The sequence below is a fragment of the Paroedura picta genome, chromosome 3 (genome assembly GCF_049243985.1).
Source record: "Paroedura picta isolate Pp20150507F chromosome 3, Ppicta_v3.0, whole genome shotgun sequence".
NCBI lineage: Eukaryota > Metazoa > Chordata > Lepidosauria > Squamata > Gekkonidae > Paroedura > Paroedura picta.
In genome coordinates this window covers 5,867,781-5,893,257 of record NC_135371.1, presented here as the reverse complement: position 1 = coordinate 5,893,257, position 25,477 = coordinate 5,867,781, and the positions used below count along the sequence as shown (strand labels likewise).

Here is a 25,477-nt window from a genome sequence, read left to right as displayed (position 1 = left end):
TACAGTCGCCTTTCCCTTTCCTCTCCCCATTTTCTAGCTATAATACGGTGACCAGATTGTCCCACTTTTGGAGGGGCATCTGGGGGCACCAGACTTGCCCAGCAGATGTCACCCGTGGACTTCAGTGTTTTTCATTAAAATCATTCTAATTATTCTGCAGCCTTTTTATGATTAAAAAGCAACTCTAGGCAATAAATATTGTTTGCTTCATTCAGATGTTTCTTGCCTGATTTATTTTGGATTATTGGGAGTTTTGCTGTTTTGGTCTTGACACATTTGGGCCAAGACTTTAGGCTTAAGCGGCATCTAATAACCAACTCAGTAACCTCAGGGCTCTTTCAGCCTCACTTCCCTCACAGGGTGTCTGTTGTGGGGAGAGGAAAGGGAAGGCGATTGTAAGCCGCTTGGAGACTCCTTTGGGCAAAAGGAGGACATAAAACCCAACTCTTCTTCTACACGAATCCCAGTGTTTGAGGATAGAAAAAAAAATGCAAAATCAGAGATATTATATTATGCAAACTCACTCAGCTGGATATAATTTATTCCATGTGCAGAATCCTATTCATAGTGCCTGATATGGATTTCCTGGGTGCAGCACTTTAAGTGTTAGAGGGCTCAGGTGTGCTCAGAAGCTGGGGGGAGGGATGCTTGTATATCCTTCCTTGCAGATATTCAAGTGTATACTCTATGCCAGGGGTCCCCAACACTTGTCCTTTTGCCTACCAAGTGCTTTTAGAAATTGAGTGAGCTTAGGTGGGTTTTTGTGACCAGCAGGGCTTCTGATTGGCTATGCAGATTAACAGCCATCTTGTTAAACAGAGCTTCCCCCTGAAATGTTGATGAGGTACTATTGGAGTTATATATAACCTCACTCCCTGACATGTTGTGGTTGGCTCCACCTCCTGCGGCAGCCATTTTGTGACTGGCTCCACCCCCTGCAGCAGCCATTTTGTGATTGTGTCCACTGCCCTGTTTCAGAACTCCAGAGATGCTTGCAGGCTCAAAAAGGTGGGGGAACCCCCTCCCCCAAATTCCTTGCCTTTATAGTGTTGCTATCTTGTATGAATTCTCACGTGAGTCTTAAGTTTTGAGCTCTGGTTGAAACACTTCTCGCACGCGGTGCATTTGTATGGCTTAAGCCCCTGGTGGATCTTGATGTGGGCAACGAGGCCGCCTTTTATGGTGAAGGTCTTCCCGCAGTCCGAGCATTCAAAGGGTTTCTCCCCCGTGTGGATTCGCTGGTGCCTGGCCAGGTCGGAGTTCATTCGGAAGGACTTCCCACACTCCAAGCACTTGAACGGTTTCTCCCCGGTGTGGACCTTGTGGTGCCGAACGAGGTCGTAATTCATCCGGAAGAACTTCCCACAGTACAAGCACTCGTGCGGCTTCTCGCCTTTGTGGATCTGGCTGTGCCTGAAGAGCCCATACTTGGTACTAAAAGATTTGCCGCAATCTAAGCATTTGTATGGTTTCTCGCCCGTGTGGGCTTTGTGGTGCCGGATCAGCTTGTCCTTCACGTGGAAAGATTTCCCGCAGTCCGAGCACCGGTACGGCTTCTCACCGATAACGGTTCTCTCGCGTCGCGTGAAGTTTGGGCTCCGATCATATTCGGCCGAGGCTGCTTCTTTGGTGGCGATTTCGCTCAAGTCCTGGTCGCTCCCCCTGCTAGCGGAGAATTTCTCAGGTTTTATCCCAGGGCAGGTTCCGTGTTGCTTCCATTCTCCATGCAGACCCACCGTCTCCTCACAAGCCTTGAGGCCTTTCTCTGTGGCTCTTCCCTCGGAGACTCCGCAGGGTCTGTCTGACTCAGGACTTTCTTGGCTAACAGCCTTCTCTTTCCCCGCGAAGCTCTTATCTGGAGTTTAGGGAGAGATTAAAAACAAGAATTTCCACAGTGCTGGCGGAAAGTGCTGTTAAGTCACGGATGGCTTATTCCATTTATTTATTACAGCCTGACTCCCTGGCTCTTTCCCCCAGGAAAAGCGGGATCAGAGTGAATTATAATTTTATAATTTGTTGGCATTGTGATTAATTTATTTGGTTTTATTGTGTTTTAAATCGTGTAAACCCTACCAGAGATGGTTTTCAAGAGGGGCGGTATATGAATGAATGAATGAATGAAGAGGAGGGTGGAACACAAATTGAATGAATGAATGAATGAATGAATGAATGAATGAAATTGTAGGTTCTGCAAACAGGTTCAGTTTCCATAACTATCAATTGTCCTATTCAACATAGTTACCTGCCAAGGGGGCATTTCCTTCACTTTCTTGCTTCACCACACTCCAGATCCCCCTCTGGCCATTACCTGGTGAGGCCTCCACATCACAGGTGAAATTCACTCCCACCTCCTGAGGCAAACCACCGTCCTGAAATGGCAAATGTTTTTGAATTCAAATGGTCATATTATGCAAGAAGCTGGATACTGCAGGTAGACAACAGAGGCATTTATTTATTAGATTTCTTCCCACTCCCAAGAAGACAGATTGGCACGTGTGGCTTTGTTCTCCCTTCCCTGTGAACCTCACCGCACCCCTGCGAGGTAGGCTAGTTTGCGAGAGGGTGACTCATTCGTGCTCGCCCAGAGAGTTTCATGGCAGAGGCAGGTTAAACCCAGGTCCCCGAGGCTAAATCTAGCAGCCCCTGGGTTTTGGTCACTGTGTGACACAGGGTTGAGCTGGATGGGCCATTAGCCTGATCTAACATGGCTTCTCTTATGTTCTATCTAATGCTCTTTCTCCAAACACACCACAGGGACAGCACCACACAACAGGAAAAGGCAGAAATCCAGTTCTTTCAAGAGACACATTGCAATAGCTCGTAAGCTCAGCCTATAAACGTCTTTGACAATCAAAAACGTATTATTCTTGTTGTTGTTACTATTATTATAATATTTGGATTTATATCCCACCACTCCCAATGGCTTGGGGTGAGTTACAACATATATAAAACCACAATAAATTACATTAGCTTCACATGCAGATTTCTCCCCTCCCCATTTCCTGAGGAAGCTGGGATTGTTCTGGGATTTCTAACGCCAGTAGCAATCCATTTGTCACCTGCACCTGTTGGATTTCTGCCTTCCTGACAAGAAAGTGCCTGCCACATCATCGCCAATAGCCACATTCCATTTCATCACATTAAAAAAGGTGCTGCCCAATTAATTACGGGCATCAGCGTAATGAACCCAACAGACCTTTCATGGGTGAAATGCTACAACCTCACTCAGGACTAGCAGGATGCAAGCAGACCCTCACCTGCTGTGCCCATCTCCTGGCTTCCCTCTGGGTCAGTACGAAATCCTCGGCCAGGGCCACCACTTGGGCACAGCTCTGGGCCCCCCGGTCTTTCACGCAGCTCCGGATCTGCTGGGGAAGGACGGCCAGGAATTGCTCGAGGACCACCAGCTCCAGGATCTCCTCCTTGGTGTGCCTCTCCGGCCTCAGCCACTGACAGCCCAGTTCCCAGAGCTGGCTGAAAACCTCTCGAGGCCCCTCGGCTTCACGGTAGCAGAAGTGCCTGAAATGTTGGCGCCTCACGTCCACTTCGTCGCTCTCCCTGTTGTCCTTCCCTTGCCTGCCGCCCCCTTTCTCTCTTGGGTCACCCTTCCCCAGGTCCTGCTGTATTGCCTCTCGGAGAGTCACGAGAGAACCTTGGCTAGATGGCAGGCAAGCCACTGTGCCTCCCTCACAGGGAGCCAGGAGAGTCTTTGCGTGGCCCCAGGAAGCAGCTTCTGGCAGCGGTGGGATCCCCGTCCCGGAGTGAGGGGACTCCATTGCCCTGAGGAATGCCTGCCACTGGGTTTCCCAAAGCTGCAGTAGCCCCTCGTTTCCCACGGATCCGGCCGGGGCTTCAGCAAGCAAGGTCATTCCGGATCCCATTTCAGGTTTGGAGTCTCCTGGATTTTTCATCCCCTGCTCTGGCTTCGCCTGGAACCAGAGCTCTGGGGCGGAGCGGCCTCCCTCCTTCCCTGCAGCCATTTCCTCTGCTGGAGAGAAGATTCGAACTCAGGCTAGTCCCTCCGGCCGCTTCCGTAAAAGCAGGAAAACCATCCGGCATCTAACTGCACATGACCAGGCAAACTCCCAATGGCAGACAGATGATTTATCTCTCTCTGCGATATCAACAACAGCATGGAAGCAGAAGGATTTCTGACAGGGGAAAAATAAGGAGATAAGTTAGGAATTGTTGGTGCAGTGCTGGGCCAATCAAGATCTGTGGATCAGTGGAACAGGCTTCCTCGGGAGTTGGTGGGTTCTCCACCTCTGGAGATTTTTAAACAGAGGCTGGAGAGCCATCTGATGGTAAGGCTGATTCTGTGAAGGCTCAAGGGGGTGGCAGGTGACAGTGGATGAGCGATAGGGTTGTGAGTGTCCTGCAGAGTGCAGGGGGTTGGACTAGATGACCCAGGAGGTCCCTTCCAACTATGATTCTAGGATTCTAGAAAACAACCATATGGATTCTGACCCACCATGTAAGAAACTGTAGAGCCCCACCACCAACACCATAATGGACTGGCCATTTGTATCCCTTCACACATAAATAATTAACTGGCAAGCCAGGTTCAATTCTGCACTCCCCCACATGCAACCAGCTGGGTGACCTTGGGCTGGCCACAGCACTAATAAAACTGTTCTGACTGGGCAGTGATATCAGCGCTCTCTCAGCCTCACCCACCTCACAGGGTGTCTGTTGTGGGGAGAGGAGAGGCTGCTTTGAGACTCCTTCTGGGAGAGAAAAGCAACATAGAAGAACCAACTCTTCTTCTTCATACACTGAGCTCTTAGCCTCACCCCCTTACAACTCCAGGCGGTCACATCGGGAGAGGGGAAAATTCATAAGCACACTGTTCTCGGTTATCCCCCTCTTTATTGGGGAGCCTCTGAGCTACGACACACGGTTTTGGTTTGCAAACAATGCCAAAGACCCTTCCATTATTCCTTATGGGCAAGTGTGGTTTGCATTATTCACTAGGGGAAACATGCTTTCTATTATTCCCAACAGGCAGTCTTGTATTCTCTATGAGCATTTGCTGTCCTTAGTTTTATGATGCCCCACCATGAAACAAGATAATAAGATCTCTGTCGAGTCCTGGCCTCTCTCTGTTCTCTCCTCCCACCCCAGCATCCCAGCGGTCTGCAATCCACACCCCCTCCCAAAGAGGTAAAAATCCTCCCCACCTTCATTTGCACACACCCACCCATCTCCTTCTCTGCACCGAGGAAATGGACCAACAAACCCTTGTCAGTTTTCCAGATGAGCGAGACAGGAAGCCACATCTTCCATTCTTGCAGTCTCTCCCCGCGGGTGATGGTCTCCTTTTCCTGCCCCCTCCTCCAAATTTCTCGTCCTCTCTAGGAAACCCACGGCCTCAGTCGCATTAACCATTGCAGGCGGAGAAGGCCGAAGCCGCCAGATGCTGCCCCTGGAATAAGATCCTTTTTAAAATATCGTAAAACATGAGCGTAGCGTTTCTCTTGCCTCTTGAGATGGTGTAGGACGGTGACCAGATGTCCTCTTCTGGACTCTGGGTTGTGAGGTGGGACCTATTCTGCCCTACAGATCTCCGCTGGAGGCAAGCAGCGGCTTAAATAGTAAAAAGGTAAAGGTATCCCCTGTGCAAGCACCGGGTCATGTCTGACCACCACTAGTTGCCAAGTGGGAAAATTGTTTTTAAAAATCATGGAAAATACAGGTTTTAAATATTCTGACGCCACAGGTAGCCATGTTGGTCCACAGGTAGCCATAGAGACTTGCAAGGACAGGGACATAAAGGATTAACTGTTGATACTACATATTGAATAGTGGATTCAATAGATCATTGTTTATTTATCTATGCTTAGATTTACATAGACGAAGAAGAGTTGGTTCTTATATGCTGCTTTTCTCTGCCCATAGGAGTTTCAAGAGGGCTTATAATCACCTTCTCTTTCCTCTCCCCACAACAGACACCCTGTGAGGGAGGTGGGGCTGAGAGAGGCCTGATATTACTGAAGAAGAAGAAGAGTTGGTACTTATATGCTGCTTTTCTCTGCCCATAGGAGTTTCAAGAGGGCTTATAATCACCTTCTCTTTCCTCTCCCCACAACAGACACCCTGTGAGGCGAGTGAGGCTGAGAGACCCCTGGTATTACTGAAGAAGAAGAGGTGGTTCTTATATCCAGTTCATTCACTGTACTAACTGTGATGGGAAGGTCGTGGCAGAATGACGAGACTTTATTCTTGGCCAAGGGACCAAGCCCTATGAAGATAGGTTGAGGGACTTGGGAATGTTCAGCCTGGAGGAAAGGAGGCTGAGAGGGGACATGATAGCCCTCTTTAGGTATTTGAAAGGTTGTCACTTGGAGGAGGGCAGGATGCTGTTTCTGTTGGCTGCAGAGGAGAGGACACGCAGTAATGGGTTTAAACTTCAACTACAACGATATAGGCTAGATATCAGGAAAAACTTTTTCACAGTCAGAGTAGTTCAGCAGTGGAATAGGCTGCCTAAGGAGGTGGTGAGCTCCCCCTCACTGGCAGTCTTCAAGCAAAGGTTGGATACACACTTTTCCTGGATGCTTTAGGATGCTTAGGGCTGATCCTGCGTTGAGCAGGGGGTTGGACTAGATGGCCTGCATGGCCCCTTCCAACTAAATGATTCTATTTGCAAAATAGCTCGCTAATGCCTCACAGCCAAGTTCCAATTGACTAATATTTTGGCGCCCCTCAAGAGGCCTAAGTACCCTAAATAATTGGGCCAGACGGGAGCTTGCGGACGCCATTTCCGTGACAAAAAGCTCCTGTTTTGCCTCTTTCATCGCCATTTCATACACCCTCATAAACGTGCAATAAGATGTTCTTGCAGCTTTGTCATGAGTCTTCCGACACACTCGCTCAAGTCGTCTCACTTCCCTTTTCTTCTCCCAGAGCGCCTCAGTATACCAGGCTGCCCGTTTGGTTCGAGGGCTGAAAGGACATTTAGGAGCGATCTCATCTATAGTGGCCGTCAGGTGGGACACAGGTAGTCCTCCATCAAAGCCGCCAATCAGCCAGGAGGCCTCGGGTCCCGCAGAGCAGGGGTAGTCAACCTGTGGTCCTCCAAATGTTCATGGACTTCAATTCCCATGAGCCCCTGCCAGCCAACGCTGGCAGGGGCTCATGAGAATTGTAGTCCATGAACATCTGGAGGACCACAGGTTGACTACCCCTGCCACAGAGCATTCCGGAAACCAATTGGATCCATAAGTCTCTGCAGGCGGGCAAAAATATGCCCGCCGCCCAACTGGGGAGGGGGTGGTATCTTGAGCCAGGCCCACAGGGCATAGTGGTCTGACCACGGCACAGCCAAAGCTGCATCCAGATCCACTTCTATCCCGGCACCAAAGATCAAGTTGAGTGTGTGGCCAGCGTGAAGGGTGAGCCCGGTAACAAATTGTGAGAGCCCTAGTGTTGCCATGGATGACACTAGATCCCCACCAAATCCTGAAGAGGGCGTGTCCGTGTGGACGTTGAAGTCGCCCAGGATTAAGAGCCCAGGGAGCTGCAATGTGCAATTGGTTGCCGCCTCCAGCAGGCAGGGCAGGATATCTGGCGGCGTGTTGGGTGGACGGTATACCAACCAGATGGCCAAGCGTCCCACCCAATACTGACACATTCCACCCCACTGATTTCCGGCACCGGGAGAGCCCTGTTGGACAGGGGTAGTCAACCTGTGGTCCTCCAGATGTCCACGGACTACAATTCCCACGAGCCCCTGCCAGCATTTGCTGGCAGGGGCTTGTGGGAATTGTAGTCCGTGGACATCTGGAGGACCACAGGTTGACTACCCCTGCTGTAGGAGAAAGCCTCCCAAGACCACAATTAATGGTTTAATGGTTTCAATGCTGTTCTTTTTGGCTGGTTTTAATGGTTTTAAAATGCCATCTCACTCTGTGTGGTGTAATGGGCAGCTGCCTTGAGGGCCTTGATTTTATTTCTAAGGGGAAAAAATTAATTAAAAAAAATTAAAATAGACTTCCTTAGCAATCCAAGCATTTATTTTCTGAAATTAGATGCCTACCTAGGCACTGTGAAAGGTCAGCACGCTTGCTAGCTGGAGAAAACCGTTTCTACTTCCTGTGGACTGTCCGGTGTGCGGTCAGCTGGTCACTCCGACGGAAACTCTTGCTGCATTTGGAGCATTTATAGGGTCTCTCCCCTGTGTGGGTGCTTTGGTGAGATCAAAGGTGCGTTCTCCGAATGAAGCTTTTGCCGCACTCCAAGCACTTGTACGGCTTCTCCCCTTTGTGGATCTTCTCATGGGGAAAAAGGTTAGCCTTCCTACCGAAGTGCTTCCCACACTCTGAGCACTGATATGGATTATCACCCGTGTGCCTCATTTGATGCTCAGTAAGGTCTGTGCTCCAGACAAAGCACTTCCCACACTCAAAACATTGATACGGCTTCTCCCCATTGTGGACTCTTTGGTGCAAAGTCAGGTAATACTTCCTGCGAAAGCTCTTCCCGCACTCAGAGCATTGATGTGGCTTCTCTCCTGTGTGCATTTGTTGGTGAGAAATAAAATCTCTGTTCTGGCCAAAACTCTCCCCATACTCTGGACACGTGTGCCGTCTCTCCCCTATGGGGCACCTCTGGTGTGAAGTAAGGCTCTCTGTTTTCTTTAGATTCTTTCCGAATTCAACAAGTTCATCTAGTTCCTCTCCTGTCCAACTCCCCTGACGTCTCTTGAGACTGGGCTTCCTTCTTTGTCGCTTCTTTGCTCTCTCTCGACTTCCAGTTTCCGGACTCTTGTCTCTTCCTGAAGATCCCCCTCCTGTTTCTCCCTCACTCTCGGCTTCCCTCATGGCCGCCGCTGAAATTAAAGAGAGAAAAACACAGTGATGGGGTTCATGAGAGGAGGAGAAGAAGAATGGGAAGAAGAAGAAGAGGAGGAAGAGAAGCTGGTTTTCTGCTGCTGAAACAGAGAAGCAGTGATAAGTATTGAGTGGAAGAGGAAGAAGAAGGAGAAGGAGAAGGAGGAGGAAGAGCTGCTTTTCTCTGCCTCATTTTTCACTATCCAAAGGTGGCCCAAAGCGGCTTGCAACTGCCTTCCCCTCCTCTCCCCACAACAGACACCGTGTGAGGGAGGTGGGACTGAGAGAGCTCTCAGAGAACTGGGATGGTTCAAGGTCACCCAGCAGGCTGCATGTGGAGGAGGAGGAATCAAACCTAGTTCTCCAGTTCAGAGGCCGCAATTCTTAACCACAACACCAAATTGCCTCTCAGAAGAAGTGAGAGAGGAGGGATAAAGGACTTGCGGAGACTTTGGAGACATTCATGCCAATGTACTGCCACAGCAAGGCTATACGCCGGGTGCACTTCAGTTGGGATAGACAGAGCTGCCCATAGTAGTGTAATGTAATGTAACAAACTCTATATTTTGAGTGGAAATGTTGGGGGGTCATTTTATACGCCCACTCGTCTTATACGCCGGCAAATACAGTATGTGATAATTATTATAATAGACAGCTGTGTGTTCCTGGGTGCCTATCAGCTGACTCTGCTTAAATCCAGGGGAGGTGACTGGAGGCAGCCTTTTGAAAAAACCCTTATTCATGCACAGCAATCTAGGACACCTGATGGGCGTGCCAGGGACCTCCATTTGAATAAGGGTGCTTTTAGGCTCAGGGCGGTTCACATAAAACAGGAACAATATGGATAATTTAGTTTTAAGAACAAGCAACATAGAACACGTCAACTCTGGGAACCAGCAGGAACTGGAAGAAAGCTAGATCTGTGCAGGGGAACAGCCCTTCAATTATATTAGAACAGATTTCCTTACATGGTTGATGTAGGTAGGGGAAGTTGGTCACCAGAAGGGCCAAATACATCAGAGGTTGGAATAGCACATTTGGTAAGATATACAAACAGCAACAAATTGGCATAAGGGAATAAGTCACAAAAATGACAACGAAGATTCCAGTGAGTTGCTGTGTCGGTCTGGAGCTGCAAGAAGAAAGTGGACGATCCCGAAAACAATCAAAATTTAAGAGTCTCTCTTATCTCCTTATTATTATAATTTCCACCCTGACTCCCCCAGAGCCAGCTTGGTGTAGTGGTTAGGAGTGCGGACTTCTAATCTGGCGAGCCGGGTTCGATTCTGCACTCCCCCCCATGCAGCCAGCTGGGTGACCTTGGGTTTGCCACAACACTGATAAATCTGCTCTGAGTGAGAAGTGATATCAACCAACTCTTCTTCTTCCTCTTCCTCTTCTTCTTCCTCTTCTCCTTCCCCTCCCCCTTCCCCGTGTTGGTCTGAAGCTGCAGAACCAATGTAGAGTTCTCACAAGCTCTAATTTAATTTAAGAACAAAAGCCTTCCGTAGCAATCCGAGCATGTCTTCTCTGAAATAAATACTCTGGGTACGGCAAAAGGTACGAACCCCTCGCTGGCTAAAGAACAGCTTCCTTGTCACAGTTCCTACTTTTGGTGAACTCTGTGGCGGTGGGAGGTCAGGTGGTCGCTCCGCCGGAAGCTCTTGCCGCATTTGGGGCATTTATAGGGTCTCTCCCCTGTATGGACGCTTTGGTGAGAGGAAAGGTGCGCTCTCCGAATGAAGCTTTTGCCGCACTCCAAGCATTTGTGCACCTTCTCCCCTTTGTGGATCCTTTCGTGGGAGAAAAGGTGAGCCTTCTGACTGAAGCGCTTCCCGCACTCGGAGCACTGGTACGGTTTATCGCCCGTGTGCGTCGTTTGATGCGAGGTGAGGCTGGTGCTCCGGGCGAAGCACTTCCCGCACTCAAAGCACTGATATGGCTTCTCCCCTCTGTGCACTTGCTGGTGCGAAGTCAGGTGGTCGTTCCTGCGGAAGCTCTTCCCGCACTCAAAGCATCGATATGGCTTCTCCCCCGTGTGCACTCTTTGGTGAGAAATGAAATCTCTGTTCTGACCAAAGCTCTCCCCACACTCCGGACACGTGTGCCGTCTCTCCCCTGCGGGGCACCTCTGGTGTGAAGTAAGGCTCTTCGTTTTATTTAGGTCCTTTCCGAATTCAACTAGTTCATCTGGTTTCTCTCCTGTCTGGCTCCTCTGATGTCTCTTGAGACTGGGCTTCCTTCTTTGTCGTTTCTTTGCTCTCTCTCGATTTCCAATTTCTTCTTCAAACTCCGGACTCTTGTCTCTCCCTGAAGATCCCCCTCCTGTTTCTCCCTCACTCTCGGTTTCCCTCATGCCTGCTGCTGAAATAAAGAGAGAAACGCAGTTGGGTGAGTCTCGGGACCCTCAGAAGACAGGAGAGCCCCGAATGGGTACATCAGGCTTTCTCAACCAGGGTTTCATGAAACCCTGAGGTTTCTTGACGGCCCTAAATTTGTTCAACATTTAGCTAAATGGTACCAATTAATTCATTGTCCAGAAATTCACGTCATTGGGGGGACATCACCTTTTCAAATAAAGCTCTCTCCATCAATGGAGAAGAAGTGTTGGGTTTCATACTCCACTTTTTTACTACCCAGAGAAGTCCTAAAGCAGCTTAAAATCACCTTCCCTTCCTCTCCCCACAAGAAACACCCTGTGAGGTTGATGAAGAAGACGAAGAAGAAGAGTTGGTTCTTATATGCTGCTTTTCTCTCCCTGAAGGAGTCTCAAAGCGGCTTACAGTCACCTTCCCTTTCCTCTTCCCACAACAGACCCCCTGTGAGGGAGGTGAGGCTGAGAGAGCCCTGAGATTACTAAAGAAGAAGAAGAGTTGGTTCTTATATGCCGCTATTCTCTACCCAGAGAAGTCTCAAAGCAGCTTACATTCACCTTCCCCTTCCTCTCCCGACAACAGACACCCTGTGAGGGAGGTGGGGCTGAGAGAGCCCTGATTTTCCTGCTCGGTCAGAACAGCTTTATCGGTGCTGTGGCGAGCCCAAGGTCACCCAGCTGGTTGCATGTGGGGGAGCGGGGAATCAAACCCGGTTGGCCACTCTTAACCACTACACCAAGATGGCTCTAAGAGAAAAATGAACTCGCCCAAGGTCACTCAGCTGGCTGCAAGTGGAGGAGAAGCAGGGAATCAAACCCGGTTCTCCAGGTTAGAGGCCACTGCTCTTAACCACGACACCAAATTGCCTCTCAGAGAAACCGAGAGAGGAGGGACTTGGAGGTGCACTGGAGACATTCACACCATATATTGCTATGGCAAGACAGAGGGAAAGTAGGTTGTTTTCTCTATGGCCATTTTGTTCTTAGACTAAAGAGGGTCTGGGGAAGAAGCTTCCTGCCTCCTTTTTCTCCCAGGCTCTTGGCAAAAAGGCAAAGGACCCATACCTATGGAGGTCACCATCTCATAATTGTCCTCCATGACTTCCTGGTAGAGAGCTCTCTGGTCCGGATCCAGCAGAGCCCATTCCTCTTCTGTGAAGAATACGGCCACTTCCTCGAAGGACACGGGGCCTCCCTGAAAGAGGAAACATTTTCCAGCTGATTGTCTCTTCCTATCCCAGAGCATTTGTAGAAGACAGCAAAATCTTCTAAGCAAAATCCATTTCACATGCGCGTGCGCGCGCACACACACACACATGCCAGGCCTATGGGTGAGATCAGGAAGCTAATATCTAGGAAATGCTGGCCTCCCTGTCCGAGAGCACCACTCCAAAAAATACAAGTCAGCCTCCCGCTCTAGTTAGGCATTAGAATCATAGAATCATAGAGTTGGAAGGGGCCATACAGGCCATCTAGTCATAGAATCATAGAGTTGAAAGGGGCCATACAGGCCATCTAGTCATAGAATCATAGAGTTGGAAGGGGCCATACAGGCCATCTAGTCCAAACACCTGCTCAACGCAGGATCAGCCCAAAGCATCCTAAAGCATTAAGGAGGTGGCTTTTAATAATATAATTTAAATTCCAATTTATAGATTGTTTAATCATGTCAAATATATAATGCGTATGTTTTATTTTGCTGTTAGTTGCCCCGAGCCAACTGGAAAGTAGGGGCTATATAAACAAAGTAAAGTAGCATTAAATGTGAATTGCTGTCATTATTATTATCAATGTTATTATTATTAATGTCTTAGCTGAGAAAGGAAACCATTCGCCACACACTTGCAAATGTGCCTTACCTGTGAAAAGGAATTTTTCACCTCCACCTGAGACGTGAAGAATATAAAATACATGCAACCCCAATCACACCGTGCTACAGAGAGATACACATCTTGCTGTGACAGACCTCCAAAAAGGCCAACACAAATTGAGGCCAAACGGGAGGAGCAAAAACTACCAGAACACAGCCCCAAAACCTGAGAAAACCACAAAAGTCAATATTATTAAATACAGAGAATGACTTTTGCTTCACGGTTGGAACCAGCAAGCTGGCTTGCAGCCACCAAGTCCCTCTGGAGAATAAGGCTTGCTCACCTGCCCTTCCATCATGGCCACCTGTCGGTTACTCCTAAGATGCACTTCTTCCAGAGCTGCAATTTCTCTTCTGGTACCTTTTCCTCTGGAAAACAAACAAACAAATAAATAAATGGCTCTGGGAGGTTGACATTAAATGTTGTGGAAAACTTACATGGAATAATATAATATAAATACAATAAATGGCAATCATAACATAACAAGGCATCACATAATCATAACATAACACGAAAACCAGAAAAAAAGTGTTTTTAACAATATGGGTTTATTCTATTAAGTCTTGGCTTAAGTGGCTCTAATTTTTAACACAATTCGAACTTCTGATGGCTGGATTGTGATGATTTCCTGCTCTTTGACTGCATAACACACTAAGGTTCTGTTCTGATGGTTCGCGGTGCATCATGGGAAATGTAGTTTTGTGGGCGGGGGGCGGGGGAAGCCAACTGCAAGGCTAGAGTGCCGCCCGGCGTGTTTCCTGTTCCCATCATAGAGATAGGAAAAGACCAGCATCGCACCCGGCCCCAGGTATTACTCGGGCACCCCATAGACCTTTCCCCAGAGTGGTAAGTGCGCACAAGGCGCCCTGCATGGCCGGACACGGGACGCCTCCCTGCCCTGCAACCCGGGAGAGCTGCTGCAGAAGCCGGGCGGCGGAGAGGGGGAGCCGTGGCCCGGGGGGGGGGGGTCCCGCCGTCCAGATCTTGCCTCTGCCACTCACGGAGCGGCCCTTGTCTCGTCCAGCCTTCCCTCCCTGCAATTCGCGTGGGAGGATGAGGTTGGCCTACCTTGCAGGGCTGCTGGGAGGATTGCAGCGCGATCACGAACCCTCTGAAAGCGGCCACGCGGGGAAGTCTTAGGGTTGCATGAGCCTCGGATCTCCTAAAGCCCGGGAGGTTGTGGCCTTTGCAGCTGGGCGCTTCTTACTGACTCAGAGCCTTGGTTTGTGTTGCTTTGTGGGTTTTTTTTTTTTTTTTTGCGACGTGCCGGTCCCCGATGAGGGTTTGCAAGACAAAAGCTCAGCCTTTCTTCCTCCTCTCGTCTGTTACATCAGGGGGTGTTGGTAAACCCCGCCCCCTTTTCGCCACGTGACGAACGCCTCAGCCTACCTTGCAGGGTTCTAAGGAGCCCTTCCTGCTCCGCCGTGCGATGAGGGGGAGGGGCGGTGAAACGGGCTGGTTGGTTGCAAGAGATTTAACTTTTCACCTCTCCCCCCCCCCTCCATCAAAATGGTAACGTGGGGATGGATCTAGGCCGGCCAGCCCTCTCCTGGCTTCCTCAGAGGGATCCCAGCTTCAGGTGGGCAAGGAGGTGGAGGATTTTGGGGTGGAGCCCGAGGAGGGTGGGGTTTGGGGGGGAGGGGCTTCAGTGGGGGGGTAGTGCCATCGAGTTCACCTCCACCAGGTAAACTGATCTTTGTTTCTTTGGGATGGGGTCACCACCTCTGGGTTGAGAAATACCTGGAGGTTTTGGGAGTGGAGTCGGGAGTGGGCAGGATTTGGGGCAGGGAGTGACCTCAGCGGAATATAATGCAGTGGAGTCCACCCTCCAACGCAGCCGTTTTATCCAGGGGGACCGATCTCTTTAGACTGGAGATGAGCTGTAAAAATCAGGGGATCCCCAGGTCCCGCCTGGAGATGAGTTGGAAAGCCAGGAGATCTCCAGTCACCACCTGGAGGTTGGCACTCCTTGTTGTTGTTATGTGCAAAGTCGTGTCCGACCCATCGCGACCCCATGGACAATGATCCTCCAGGCCTTCCTGTCCTCTACCATTCCCTGGAGTCCATCTAAGTTTGCAAAGGTCGGCCTGCACAGCAGTTGTGAAATTTGCATGATTTAAGTCCAATGATCCCTCCCCCTGCTGTGGGACCTTTTGGTTTTCATTGGCTGCAGGGGTTAAAGGGGATTTTTAGGGGAATCACCAAATACAGACAGGAATGTAGGGATGCCAATCTCCAGGTTAGGGCTGAAGTTCCATCAGAAGTAAAACTCATCAGCAGAGTCCCGAAATCCGTTCCTCTGGCGAAAATAAAAGGGTAAAGTCAATGATATACCATATTTCCTTGGTGAAATCTCTGCCTAATGTCTTCCCTCCAAATCTCTGAGAATTGCCACCCCTAAGGGAATGTCTCTTGAGTTGATCACAGTTGCTTAGTCCTGGGGTGGGGGGTGGGGGCAGAGGGTTCTTTTCATTTAATGCTAACCCCCCCCCCTTAATTTGGCTTCTCCTCTTGTTCCTTATTTTCCATCCAAAAGGATAATGAAATCCTATTTTGGCTGCTATTACCACTCTCCCTCCACATTCAAAATGTGTAAACTCTTTGGGGCAGGGGACTATCTTGTGTTCTCTCACAGTGTCAAATGACCCTGCACACAGACGTGATTTCGTGCAGATCTCAGACTTTGTTAATGCACAGACTACAAGGGGATCCCTGTTCTCAACCTGCAGGGGACTGACTTTCTCCTTTGGGGTTTGAGATGAACATGGGAAGAGTCCTGCAGGAGCAGACCAGGGGTCCATCTAGACCAGCAGCAAAAGCAAGGCCCAGAGGCTGAGGCCTTCCCCTGATGTTTCCTCCTGCCACTGGGATTCAGAGGCAGACTGCCTCTGAATGTGGAGGTTCCCTTTTGTCACCATAGCTAATAAAGGTAAATATATCCCCTGTGCAAGCACCGGGTCATGTCTGACCCTTGGGGGGACGCCCTCCAGCGTTTTCATGGCAGACTCAATACAGGGTGGTTTGCCAGTGCCTTCCCCAGTCATTACTATTTACCCCCCAGCAGCAAGCTGGGTACTCATTTTACCGACCTCCGAAGGATGGAAGGCTGAGTTGACCTTGAGCCGGCTGCTGGGATTGAACTCCCAGCCTCATGGGCAGGGCTTTCAGACTGCATGTCTGCTGCCTTACCACTCTGCGCCACAAGAGGCTCATACCATAGCTAATAGCCATTGATAAACCTGACCTTTGTGTATCCGTCTAATCCCCTTTTAAATTTTGGCTTCTGAGCTTCCATGAAAAAAAGTGACATTGACTGAATATGGACTGGATACAATGTCACATGTTCCTTGAGGTGCTTTCAGGACTCAGGTATTCGAGATTAGCTCCCCTGGAGAGAATGGCTGCTTTTGAGGGTGGAGTTTATGGCAAAACAGGCCCCTCCCAGGGCTCCACCATCCCAAATCTCCAGGTAGGTCCTTCTGTAGACTCCAAAGGTCCATTTAGGCCTTCTGGTTGGAGCCGTTGCTAGGAGACACCTCCTGAACAAAATGGCTGCCCTTACATGGACCTGCTGCTAGAAGGGGGGGGGGAGATGCAGTGATGTCATCCAAAAAAAGATGGCTTTTCAGAAGGGAAGGGCTGCTTAACTCAGGTTCTGACAATTCACAATTCAGGTGGGCTTTGAACTTTGGCCTTTGTGGCTCAGCCTCTGAGCCACTCTAGATCTCGATGAAACCCCTCACAATGCCGTATACAAAATAGAAGGCTGCCTTTTCCAGTATCTCCACTCTCTGGTCAGGAATGTTGAAGCGGTGCATTCAAAGGACATGTTTCCTGAACTCTAATTGTGTCTTTCTTTAACCTAGGGAAAAAACGCCCTGTGTGTGAAGCAGAAACATCTGAAGGAATGGCCTCGGGGTACTGGTAGTTCTTGCCAGTGGAGTAAGACCTGCCATTTTTTAGTCCCTTCAACCCAGAGGCCAGATTGTCCTCTTGGAGGAATGTAAAACCAGGATAGAAGGCCATTTGGGACTAAGGAATCGACCTGACCGGAGATCCATCCCTTGCCTTCTGGTTCTGGATTTGTGAGAATTCCCCCAACAATGAATGTGATGAAGGAACAAAAGTCGGTCAGCACAGAACGAGAAGAGGACCCAGAAGAAGCAGGAGACACTATCAGGATCGTTCATCCCGAGGACATGGCAGAGCAGCCCCGATGGAGTGCGTGGCGAGAGGGCAGGGAGGAACCACACTGGGAAACCCAGTGGCAGGACTTATGGGGGAGGCTAGATTCCCATCATGCAGGGTGGGAGAAGGAGCTCGGCCCCTGGGAGGACACCAAGGCCTTCCTGGCCTCCTTTGAGCACGTGGCCGAGGCCTGCCAGTGGCCCAGGGACGAGTGGGTGGCCCGGCTCCTGCCGGCACTGAGTGGAGAAGCACAGCAGGCCTTTGAAAGCCTGGAGGCCAGAGACAGAGAGGATTATGGGAAATTGAAGGCGGCCATCTTGCGTAGGGAGGCCAACCGCATGGAAGCCCTGCGCCAGCACTTCCGGCAGTTCCGCTCCCAGGAGGTGGAAGACCCGCGGGGGATATACAGCCAGCTGCAGGAGCTTTGCTGCCGGTGGCTGAGGCCGGAGAGGCACTCGAAGGAGCAGATCCTGGAGCTGCTGATCCTGGAGCAGTTCCTGGCCATCCTGCCGCCGGAGCTGCAGAGCTGGATCAGGGCTGGGGAGCCAGAAACCTGTGCCCAGGCTGTGGCCCTGGTGGAGGATTTCTTGCTGAGCCAACAAGAGGCCGAAGCAGAGAAGTGGCAGGTGAGTCACGAAAGAAAACAAGGCCTAGAATTCGACCTGGGACACATGATCACAATATGTTCAGTGAGGGGGTTGTCGTGGTGGCAGGTGTACAATCCGAAACAGTGTTGTGCCTTTCTAAAGCCCATCGAAGCCAACGGCAGACATGAGGCACTGCTCCTCCTCGCTGTGAAAGAAAGGGAGCACCCTCTAACTCAGGGGTAGTCAAACTGCGGCCCTCCAGATGCCCATGGACTACAATTCCCAGGAGCCCCTGCCAGCGAATGCTGGCAGGGGCTCCTGGGAATTGTAGTCCTTGGGCATCTGGAGGGCCGCAGTTTGACTACCCCTGTCTAACTCATATCAGGTGAACGTTTAATAGCAGCACCTTCCCAGGTACTGCAGCCACGTTCCCACCTCTTCGTCAGAATTGGTTTCAGAAATGTCAGCAGCTCTCTGATCCTGAATTGTAATTTTTACCGCTGTGGTTTAGTCTTCAGACAGATGGTCCATTCAGTTTCACTCAAGACTGTTCTTTACTGCAGCCTTATGGTTGCCAGTTTTGGGTTAGGAAATACCTGGCGATTTCGGGATGGAAGCTGGGAAGGGTGGATTTTGGTGGAGTGGAAGAGCCAGCTTGGTATAGTGCAGCCTTTCTCAATTTCAGTACTATTGAGAAACTCCGGAAGCATTCTGCAGGCTTCGATAAACCCCAGAAGTGTGCAGAATATGGTTGGGAAGCCTAGCTGTGGACACGCCCACCCAGAGCCCCCCCCTTCCGCTCCGTCCAGGCCCATCAGTGGCCATCTTGAGGGGAGGGGCAAACGGTCCATTGCACTCACTTCCCTCAGTTGCGTCTCCTGAGTTGGGTTTTTCTTGTTTTTTTCCTGGGGCTGCTGTAGGAAGTCTGCCTGGGTTCCCCAGAGGCAGAGGAGGAGTCCTCAGAGGCTGTGCAGAGAGAGATCTACGAGGGCAGTAAACAGAAGGGCGATGGAGAGAGCCAATTGCCAGGTGAGGATTCATGGAGTCTTCCGTATCAGTCATGTTTCGGGGATGGTTCTGGTGACCAGCTGGCTGGCTGGCTGGCTCCCTCCCCTCCCTCCCTCCCTTCCTTCCTTCCTTCCTTCCTTCCTTCCTTCCTTCCTTCCTTCCTTCCTTCCTTCCTTCCTTCCTCCCTCCCTTCCTTCCTTCCTTCCTTCCTTCCTTCCTTCCTTCCTTCCTTCCTTCCTTCCTTCCTTCCTTCCTTCCTTCCTCTGCTTCCTCTGCTTCCTCTGCTTCCTTGCTTCCTCTCCTTGCTTCCTCTCCTTGCTTGCTTCTTTCCTTGCTTCCTTCCTCTCCTTCCTTGCTTCCTTCCTCTGCTTCCTTCCTCTGCTTCCTTCCTTCCTTCCTTCCTTCCTTCCTTCCTTCCTTCCTTCCTTCCTTCCTTCCTTCCTTCCTTCCTTCCTTCCTTCCTTCCTTCCTTCCTTCCTTCCACAAGCTGCTTTGTCTTTCACATGGTCGTCTCAGGGGGAGGGGCCATGGCTCAGTGGCAGAGCATTTGCTTGGCATTCAGAAGGTCCCAAGTTCAACCTCCAGTTAAAAGGATCTGGAAATGGGAAAGACCTCTGTGCGAGGCCCCGGGGAGCCACTGCCACTCTAGGCAGACAAGACTGATGCTGATGGACACCATAACACCTGGTCCAGTACAAGGCAACTGAGCCCCTGTGCCTTGAGTGGATTCAGAGAGAGATGCAAAGGAAGACGGCAGGGACCCCAGCCAGTCCCTTTTCCTTCTCCTGTGAAAGAGAGCATTCCAGCAAAGGGAGTTTGGGAGAGGAAAGCTGAACTGGCTGCAGGACTCTTCCGGACTCTTTTTGACCTGGTCACCTTACAGCGGGGGCCCGGGGGTGCCATGGCACCTGCCCACAGCTAGCTTCCCTGGCTCCTGCAAAATATTTTTAGGAAGTGAGTGGGGCTCAGCGGGCCCCTACCCAGTAGGACCTCAGATGGCCGGCTGCACACAGCGGCCACCGTAGTGTGAACACAAGAAGCTGCCTCATCCTGAATCAGAGCCTTGGTCCATCAAGGCTGGTATCGCCTGCTCAGACCAGCAGGCTCTCTGGCCGAGGTCGTTCACATCACCCACTGCCTGGTCTTTTCTAATTAGAGAAGCCGGGGATTGAACCTGGGACCTTGCTAATTGTATGTGTCATTTATCACCCAGAAACTTGAAAGTGTTTTTTTTAATATCTTTTTTTCTTATTATCTGTTTTCCTATTTTGCATTATTATTATATTGTCTTGAAACATTCACTGCAGGCCCGGACGGCTCCAGTCCGTCGCTGTCGCCCAAAGGACAGGAAGTGGCTCGGAATGGGCCGGCAGAGGTAGGTGGCGGTCCGGGGGGCCAGCTGGTGATGGGAAGGTTGGGGGCACCGCAGGAGCCTGTCCTGTTGCCCTCGGCCCTGGTGGATCAGGTCTCCACACCTCCCATCCCCGATGGTGGCAGGGTGAACCCAGCAGCCGTAGCCACTGATAAGTGCAGGGTATTTTCCCCAGTGCCTGCTTCATCCAGGAGTACACAGCATCTTTGTTTCCAATTGGATTGCGCTATCAGAGAGTAAATGTGTTCAGAAGAAGAAGAAGGGTCTTTCCCAATTTGTGGGGAGCGGTTCTTTTTTTTTTCTCTTCATTTGTAAAGTATTTATTTGTATGAATTGTGAAAACACGTCCAAACCAATATTCATAATGGTCCTCCTCATGTACTACACTCAACCTAAAATTACTTATCTCTATTTTCAATATAAATTGCTTACTATTTCACCTGAATCTAAATAAGCTACAATAAAAATCCTTGTTCACAACCACTCTTCCTTCTAACCCCGACTTTGATCAAAGTAACTAAGTTTTACAAAATATACTATAGATTGACTTACACAAACAGGCTGAATGTGTGTATCTGTGATTGTCAAAGTCTTATATCTTAATTGTCTTTGTTTGTACCTTAATACTTGACTTGGTAATCTAGGAACCACTTCCATTGTTCAAAGAATTTTCCTTCTCCATATCCGTTCACTAAGGTCGTCAGCCTAGCCATTTTGGCCATTTCTACCATCTTTTCTTGCCACATTCCCAGCGTAGGGATTTCTTTGGTCTTCCATCTCCTGGCAATTACTATCCTCGCCGCAGAGAGTGATTCTTAATATGTGACGCGGGGCCTTGCCTTTTGGATCTGACCAAGGGTCCATCCAGTCCAGCATCCTGCCTTACACAGTGGCCAGCCAGTCCCTCTGGAGGGCCAGCAACAGTGCAGAGAGGCCGAAACCTACCCCTGATAAGAACTAAGAAGAACCCAGCTGGATCAGGCCTGAGGGTCCATCCAGTCCAGCATCCTGCCTTATGCACTCTGGCTCTTGGTGCCTTCACATTGTTTCTCTTTTCCCAGGGACTGATGGACATCAAGGAGACGGGCGTGGCTGTGCACATGATCGAACAGAGCCCAGCCGAACTGGGCCCGAGGACCATGTTTTGGCAAGTCCTACAGGAGGACGGGGAGAACGTAGATTCTTTGGGTAAGGATGTCTTTCCATTCAGGTTGCCCCCATTAGGCATCTCTGTCTCTGTTAGAACTGAGCCCACATGAAACTGTCTTCCACTGAATCAGGCTTTTAGGCCATCAAAGTCCGTATTATTGACTCAGAATGACAGTGGCGCTCTGGGGTCTCAAGACAAGGTCTTTCCCATCACCCCACTGACAGATTCTTAACTGGAGATGCCAGGGATAGAACCTGGGACCTTCTGCATGCCTGGTGGATGCTCTGCCAGGGAGCCACAGCACCTCCTCCCCCCCCAAAAAAGAAGAAACTGTTTCCATGTATGGTGTAGCAGAATGTGCTGTTGCGAGCCAGCTTTTACTCCATTTTTCCTTCCTTTACCCCGTGTTTTATCCTTGCAAGTAAATTCGAGAGGAGGATGGGAATTGCTCATGTATGCTTCTTATCCATTAGAATGGGGGGGGGTGTGGAATCACAAATATTTTGTGTGCCTCAAAACACCAGAAATAATCCTCGTGTTGTTTCCTCCCTCCCTCCCTCGGCTGAAGAAGGGCTTTTGGTTCCTAAACCTGACCTCCCATCCCATCCGGAAACAGAGGAGGTGGTGTGCATCCAGCATCCAGAGGAAAGAGAGAGATTCGCAGGCCGAGGTTCAGGTAAGGAGACGATATACTAATTCTTTCATGTGAAGAAGTCTCACCCTGCTTTTTGAAGAACATAAGAGAAGCCATGCTGGATCAGGCCAATGGCCAACAGTCTGTGCCACGCATTGCCCAAAACCCAGGGGCCAAAAGGAAGTCCCGCAGCGGGGCCAAAACTTCAGAAGCCCTCCCACTGTGCCCCCCCCCCGAAGCACCAAAAATATGGAGCATCACATCCCCCTTTGCATTAATATAATAATAATAATTTTTAAAACTTTAAAAGCTCCATGAGTGCCCTCGGCCAGTCACTCTCTTTCAGCCTAGCCTACCTCCCAGGGTTGTTGTGAGGATGGGTGGGGGAGATCACATACTCCCAACATGTGGTTCTTGAAGGACGAGAGGGAAGGATAACAATTTTAATGAGGAGACAGGCTCCTGCTTATCTTTCCCAAACGCTTACAGCTAATTCAAAACGAGCAAGAATGAGAGAAATGACAATAGCTTCCCCGTTAGGCTTTTTGCTGGCTCAGACCCTCTCCCCAAATGGTTCTCTAGATCCTGTGTTATTTCTTCACACGACGGGCATTATTGCTAATTATCTTAATAAAGCAATAAGGAGGAGTGGTCTTGGAAAGAGGAAGCTGGAGCCCAAACAGAACTATTTCCTCTCTTTTTTGCAGGTGGCAGGAAGGGGATCCAGGCGCAGGCGAAGAATCGACAGTGCAAGGAAAGCGAGCCGGAGGCTACGGTACTGGATCTAACCCATGAGTTGGCAACGCCACCGGAGATTCCAGAGCAAAGATGCAAATTCAAAAAGCTGTCCGGAAGGAAACCCATGGAGGGAAGGAAGGAGTCCGGCACATTCACAGGCATTCGTACAGCAGCCAATAGCAAAACCGCACTGCACGAGGTTCCCGACCAGGCGTTGGCCTCTCGGTATGGAAGACGATACCGCAACAAACCGGGAGTTGTCATGATCCATGCTGGGGAGGACTCCTACGAACGCCCTGCGTGGGGGGACGAGTTCCAGCAGAACCCATACCTTGGTAACGAGCCGCGAATCCATCCAGGAAGGGATGGGTGGAGGAACTTGCACCCGGGGGAGGCGCTGCTCCGGCATCCGAGCTCCTATCCGGCAGAGAACGGCTACGAGTGCTCCGAATGCGGAAAGAGCCTGTCTTGCCGGAGGACGCTCAAGGCCCACAAGCGGATCCACACGGGAGAGAGGCCCTACGAATGTTCGTACTGCGGGAAATTCTTCAGCCACAGCATGAATCTGAAGCGGCACCAGAAGCTCCACACGGGCGAGAGCCTCTACGAGTGCCCCGAGTGCGGCAAGAACTTTTACCGGCGCGATAAGTTCATCGAGCATCAGAGGATACACACGGGGGAGAAGCCTTACGGGTGCCTTCAGTGCGGGAAGAGCTTCAGCCATCGGGGGACGCTGGTCAGCCACCAGAGGATCCACATAGGGCGCTGAAGGAGCTCAGACTTTTTTTCGTCAGAGACGCTCCAATAGCGAATCTCATTGTTACACACCTGAGAATCCCAGAGGCAGAGAAAAATACTCCTCAAACCTTTAGAGTGACCCACAAACACATGAAGCTGCCTTCTACTGAATCAGGCCCTCAGTCCATCCAAGTGAGAATTGTCTGCTCAGACCGGAAGCAGCTCCCCAGGGTGTCAGGCTGAGGACTTTCCCATTGCAGCTTACCTTTTCCTTTTAACTGAAGAAGCAGAAGTGGTTTATCCATAGCATTGTATGTGCTAGGGGCCTTGCGGTTCCAGGGGCCGTGCAGTGCTGTACTGTTTAAGGTTGTGTGATTCGGTGCGGTTCGGCCACCTCGGCGATCACCGAAACCCAAATGCACCGCTTTGGGCTCCGGTGATTACCGAAGTGGCCGAACCGCACCAAACCGAACCGCATAACCCTAGTACAGTCGAGGAGCCTTCACACTGTGATTGTTAGGGGGGTCTTTAAAATTTTGCGGCTTGTGGGCCACAAGAACAAACAAGAAGAGCAATGTGCATGCTCTGTTAGTAACACGCATCACTCATTGAACATGCCCATGAACCAGAAGCCACAAAAGGGCGAAGGTCCCTGTAGATGTTACGGCATTGCGCTTGTGCATTCCGCTAAGATTCGAGAAATGTTTTCAGCAAAGTGAAGCAGTCAGTTGCTTCCAAACTTCCAACTATCCCTGGGAGGGGCCCCCACAGGGACACGTGCATAATCGTGCTAAATTAGATTAAAAGTCCCATTTAATCCAGGGTGGTGCTTCATAACTGTGGCTACCCCAGTAAGTTATATGGAGGCCAGAAGGAGAGAGTGGCCCCCTTTTGCTTGTTCCCAGAAACTGATATTTGGGGTAAACTGCCTCTGTATGGGGAGGTTCTGCATATCTACCGGAGACAACAGCTGTGGATGGGACTGCCTTCCAGCAAGCAAACATCTTGCATCCTGTCAGAATCAAGGAATGCTCAGCTTCCTTGGGTGTTGCTGATAATTCCAAGGGAGAAAAGTAACTCTGTTTCTCCACTCTCTTAAAAATTTTGTAATGCCTTGTTGTCTCTTTCTCGTTCTTCAGCAAACAGAGAGAGTATTGCGGGGGAGGGAGGGAGCCCCAAACTTTATAGATTTTCCCTGCAGGGAAAGTGCTCCAAAGAGGCCTTGAAAAAGCTGTCCTGATCCCTGAATGTGGGCATAATTTGTGTAAAGGTAAAAAACATCAATGCTTTGGCCAATTAAGCTCTGAGAAAAAGGATGGGGGGGGAGGTATCCCCCTCCAGGCAGCGCTAGCTCCACCCCCCCCCCCCCCCCGTCATTTCAGTGGCCCTTCTCTGGCGCCTTGCTGGACTCTACAATGAGGAAAGAGCCTCACTCACATAGAGAAAGTTGGCTTTTTAAACCCTGCTCTTTACTTAACAAAGTGACTTGCAAACAGCTTTCCCTTCCTCTCCCGTCAACAAGCACCCTGTGAGGGATGTGAGGCCAGACAGCTCTGAGAGAACTGCTCTGCAAGAACAGTTCTGGGAGAACTGCAACTGGCCCAAGATCACACAGCTTGGCTACATGCAGAGAAAAAGAGGAGTTGGGTTTTATACCCTGCTTTGCAGTGCTTGAAAGAGTGGCTCATCGTGGCTCACAAACACCTTTCCCTTCCTCTCCCCACAACAGACACCCTGTGAGGGAGGTAGGACTGAGAGTGTCCTGATATTCCTGCTGGGTCAGAACGGCTCTGTCAGTGATGTCCCCCAGCTGGCTGCATGTTGAGGAGGAGCAGGTAATCAAACCCGGATCGCCGGACGCTCAAGGCTGCTGCTCTTAACCACTACCCCAAGCTGGCAATCCAACAAGTCCAGCATCCTGTCACACAGACTGGCTCATGGGAATTGTAGTCCATGGACATCTGGAGAGCCACAGTTTGGCCACCA

At 50.3% G+C, this 25,477-nt stretch overlaps 2 protein-coding genes across 5 annotated transcripts; one reads left to right on the top strand and one right to left on the bottom strand.

Moving 5' to 3' along the window:
• Positions 1-427: 427 nt before the first annotated feature.
• On the bottom strand, positions 428-14,617 carry LOC143834455 (uncharacterized). The gene is made up of 9 exons (XM_077331278.1): positions 14,145-14,617; positions 13,360-13,444; positions 12,271-12,400; positions 10,442-11,195; positions 9,887-9,963; positions 8,303-8,830; positions 3,258-4,006; positions 2,243-2,369; positions 428-1,855 (listed from the first exon to the last, which is right to left on the bottom strand). Exons 2-9 carry the CDS (start codon positions 13,372-13,374, stop codon positions 1,053-1,055), a joined length of 3,183 nt encoding a protein of 1,060 aa, XP_077187393.1. The 5' UTR covers positions 13,375-13,444; positions 14,145-14,617; the 3' UTR covers positions 428-1,052.
• Positions 13,788-24,599, top strand: LOC143834003 (uncharacterized). 4 transcript variants are annotated; one of them, XM_077330474.1, is made up of 7 exons: positions 13,788-13,922; positions 16,943-17,890; positions 18,772-18,880; positions 20,167-20,234; positions 21,293-21,419; positions 21,998-22,057; positions 22,723-24,599. In XM_077330474.1, exons 2-7 carry the CDS (start codon positions 17,180-17,182, stop codon positions 23,520-23,522), a joined length of 1,875 nt encoding a protein of 624 aa, XP_077186589.1. In that variant the 5' UTR covers positions 13,788-13,922; positions 16,943-17,179; the 3' UTR covers positions 23,523-24,599. The 4 variants fall into 4 exon arrangements, with proteins under 4 accessions (XP_077186589.1, XP_077186586.1, XP_077186588.1 ...); XM_077330471.1 differs by having other exon boundaries at positions 21,950-22,057; XM_077330473.1 differs by lacking the exon at positions 13,788-13,922 and adding an exon at positions 13,940-14,134 and having other exon boundaries at positions 21,950-22,057.
• The last annotated feature ends 878 nt before the right edge of the window (positions 24,600-25,477 follow it).

Coding starts and splice junctions, on each gene's coding strand:
- LOC143834455 (XM_077331278.1), bottom strand. Junction 11,196..12,270: donor TGAGATGGTGACCTCCATAG/GTATGGGTCCTT, acceptor TCTTTATTTCAG/CAGCAGGCATGAGGGAAACC. Junction 9,964..10,441: donor CGCCACAGAGTTCACCAAAA/GTAGGAACTGTG, acceptor TTCTTCTTGCAG/CTCCAGACCGACACAGCAAC.
- LOC143834003 (XM_077330471.1), top strand. CDS start 17,180: ATGAATGTGATGAAGGAACAAAAGTCGGTCAGCACAGAACGAGAAGAG. Junction 20,235..21,292: donor CTCGGAATGGGCCGGCAGAG/GTAGGTGGCGGT, acceptor CTCTTTTCCCAG/GGACTGATGGACATCAAGGA. Junction 22,058..22,722: donor ATTCGCAGGCCGAGGTTCAG/GTAAGGAGACGA, acceptor TCTTTTTTGCAG/GTGGCAGGAAGGGGATCCAG.